Below are 3480 nucleotides of genomic sequence, written 5' to 3'. Positions count from 1 at the left end.
GAGCTTCCCACAATTAGTATATGCTGCAAATACTGTAAATCTGTATCGTGGACGTGGGCGCGCAGATGCTTGACGTGGCATCTTATTTTCGCTAAAACCTGCTAAAAGATGCCCTGCGCGCCTTCGCTGAGGACATGAAGTCATCTGCGGTGGTGGGTGGCGAAAAAGCAGGGAGACAGAGAGGGCAGGAAGGTGGGACGCTGCCATCGCCAAGTCCTTCCTATGCTGACTACAGAGTATTTTTTTTTTTCCCTGTGCATCTTGCGCAAGGCGTTTGTAGAGTAAATTACGTGGAGCCTCCGCGGAAGGAATCCGCGTCTTTACTGCGCAGCCTGGCAATGTAAATAAACAGGCAGGGGCGGGCGGGGGTGAGGGCGGCGGAGGATGGTCCCCCGCGCAAAGTGCTTAAATTTACTCGCCTTTTGTTTTGCATTGTTGATTTTTCCTGCCTTTAATTGCTTTAATTTATTTTAATGCGTGCTTTGATGCTAAACATTATTTGGTGCTAATGAAAGAGTTTCAGTCCGCAGTAAAGTAATTGAAGGGCGGAGGGAGAATCTTAAAAAAAATCTATGTTCTAAAGGCACGGCAAAATAGATGGGTTTTCTGCAAATTAGTTAAGAGAAGAAGAGAATTAAAACAAGGGGCAGAAAGATTATTTAGGCTGTTTCTGGCTTCTTTGAATTCCTCCTTTATGCCTTTACCTTCTTCAGTAATAGCCCCAGCGCAATCACAGAGGGAGAGAGAGAAAGGAGAACAGCTCGCATTTCGAGAGCCCCGAATATCAATTATAACTTAGTATATTCACCAAATCTAATGAAAAGTTTCTAAAATTTTGAAGGGAATGGCTGTCCTAAGAAGAGAGAGAAGAATAGGATGATAGATCGGGGCATATATTAATCTAAAAGGATCTTTCAGTATATATATTTTACATGGGAAAAGGCAATTCCAAAAGCCCGTGTGTTCATTTTAATAAGAAAAGGAGAAGGAACCCAACGCGCTGGTAGATTATTGGAGATTTCCTTTTTATTTCGAAGAATAATAATCACAGACAAGGGAGGGGGGAGCGGGAAGGCAACGCGTCGCCATTAAATAATTTGCTACTTTGATATATAACATTTTACGTAGCACAATATTAATTCCTTTTCTTCTTTTTTTTTTTTTTTTTAGAGACTTGAGCGAGGAAGAAATCCAGGTAAAAATATTCACAGACAAAAGAGCAGAGCAAGGAGAAAAGAACCACAGAGGTTACAGGGAGAAGGCGTAATAATCATTCATATTATGTACAGGACTATATACGCTAAGTGTAATTTGCATTCAGACTTTCAGGTCACATTTTCTAAATTAAAGGTGCTAAACACGACCACGTTACTTCATACCAAAAAGTACACAGCGAAGTACAAACGGAGATTTACAAATTACTTGTACTATAGGAAGGCTCACATAGAAAAATGTGTCTATTCGGACTCTAAAGCCACATTTAATAGGTAGATAGTCATTCTATTGTACAAAAAAAAAAAAGACTTTAATATAGGTAGTATTTTTTTCAGTGTCAGGAAACACAATGTATCACTCCTAGGGTTTTTAATTATTTATGCACTTATCATTTATCTATTTTAATATATAGTCTTTTTCTGTGTTTTTCCCCCCTTTTCTCCTCGGGTGGGTTTCCACGTTTCCTGCATCCACCCTTCTCATTCCTCCTCGTCGTCCTCCGCGTCTGGTTTTTCCTGGCTGCTGGAACCGGAGCAGGCAGTTTTATTTTCTTTTTTCCACTTCATGCGCCTGTTCTGGAACCAGATTTTGATCTGTCTCTCCGTGAGACACAGGGCGTGGGCGATCTCGATGCGTCTCCTCCTCGTCAGGTAGCGGTTGTAGTGGAACTCCTTCTCCAGCTCCAGGGTCTGGTACCTGGTGTAGGTCTGACGGCCGCGTTTTCTGTCGGTGCCTGGGAAATAAATACGGGTTTAGATCAGCTGGGAGTTTGGGGGAGATGGTTAGGGGGCTGATGGCTTGGTTTGCTCTCTTGCTTTTGTCTTTGGGTGTAGCCTCGCAAGCACCCATCCACTGCAGTCCCACGGGGGGACAAAATCCTCGGAGGAACTCTACAGCCGGGGACAGCCCTTCTTTTTCTTTGTAGAACCAACTCCGCCTGCTCCAGGCTTTCTCCACCTCACCCTCCCTGTTCTCAGCCCCCCAAACCATACCAGCTGTAATTACCCTTCCTCTAAGAAAAGCGTGCAGTGCTTTTTTGGTGTGTTCCTGTGCGTGTCTCCGAGTGATCAACAAACTTCAGAAAGTTTCCCATCCTCCTCGCACTGCTCAGGCTCTCAGCTCCTGCTTTAATTTTCATTTAGACACCAGAAATTTCGGATGGTTGGGGAATAAATACAGAAATACAGTCGAGCAGAGGGAGAGAGGCATCTGCTACCTACCCAGATCCAACTATTTGTCCTCTCTTAAAGCTGTCATCAGGGGCCTTGTTTGGAAGGTGCGTGATGGCCTTCATTATTTTGGAGTGTGTTTGGGGCACAGCAGTGACTTCAGGGGCTGACAGGGGGGCTGCTACCCCCGGGCTGCTCTTGTGGGGGTGTGCGCAGATGAGAAGAACCTCAACACTTACTCCGGGCTCCCCACCACCCTCCAGCTGCCTGCGAGGGGGTTTGGAAAGGGCCCAGCTCCTAATTCTCCCTTCCAGTCGACATTTCCTGGAGTCTGATTGGAAATAATTCTACAATATGGTGTTTGTGATCCTGACTCTATTTTCTATGTAAATGTATATCTATAGTATAATGTATTCTTTCCCAGAGCAGCAGGGAAGGCGAACAGCAGCCCTCGGCCTCTCCTCCACACATTCCACCGGACTCCTCTTCTTCTTCCCTTTTTTCCCCCCCCCCACCCCTCTTTCTTTTTAAAAGAAGAAAAGATCCAGTCATTAAAAGGGTGGAAAAAAAGAGCAAAATAGCCAGGCTAGCTGTAAAGTAAAAATGTGCAGGTCGTGGAATGTGGGTTGTAAAATCCGCTGAGGGGAGAGCCATAAACTGCTGCTGAATAGGGATGACAACTCTATCTCTGCTCGCTGATGAAATTCCACAAGCGCGATCGCACAGTGGGCATGAGGAACGGGGAGGGAGGGGGAGAGGGGGGGGACCCCGCTTTTACGACCGAGGTCGAGTTTCTCTGGTTGTAGGCTGAGCAGATCCCAGGGCATCCAGGTTGTTGTTTTTTTTTTCTTTAGGACCCTGCGCGTTTGCCCTGTTTCCAAACCCTCTCTAATGCTGATCCTCGCAGCGTCAGAGGCTAAAAAAGGGGGTGGGTGGGTGTGTGAGTGGGGGGCTTCTTAAATCTAAAGTCAGATAAAAGCTGAGACGAAGTGTTTACGACCAGAAATATTTGGTCTTTGATAAATCAACTGTAAAAGTGAATGAATTATGGGGCAGGTAATGGAAAGAACTGACCACCAAATAAGTGTGAGGGTAA

The 3480-nt window shown here is 45.4% G+C and overlaps 1 protein-coding gene across 1 annotated transcript; it reads right to left on the bottom strand.

Annotated features, from left to right (window-relative positions):
* Positions 1-1694: 1694 nt before the first annotated feature.
* Positions 1695-1948, bottom strand: LOC104514337 (homeobox protein Hox-A5-like; the record flags this gene model as incomplete). Its single annotated transcript, XM_010157989.1, has 1 exon — positions 1695-1948. A coding segment is annotated over one exon (254 nt), but the record flags the coding sequence as incomplete, so codon positions are not given.
* Between the last annotated feature and the right edge of the window lie 1532 nt (positions 1949-3480).

This window comes from Eurypyga helias, unplaced genomic scaffold (assembly GCF_000690775.1).
Source record: "Eurypyga helias isolate BGI_N326 unplaced genomic scaffold, ASM69077v1 scaffold18828, whole genome shotgun sequence".
Classification (NCBI taxonomy): domain Eukaryota; kingdom Metazoa; phylum Chordata; class Aves; order Eurypygiformes; family Eurypygidae; genus Eurypyga; species Eurypyga helias.
This window is presented reverse-complemented; position numbering and strand designations above follow the sequence as displayed.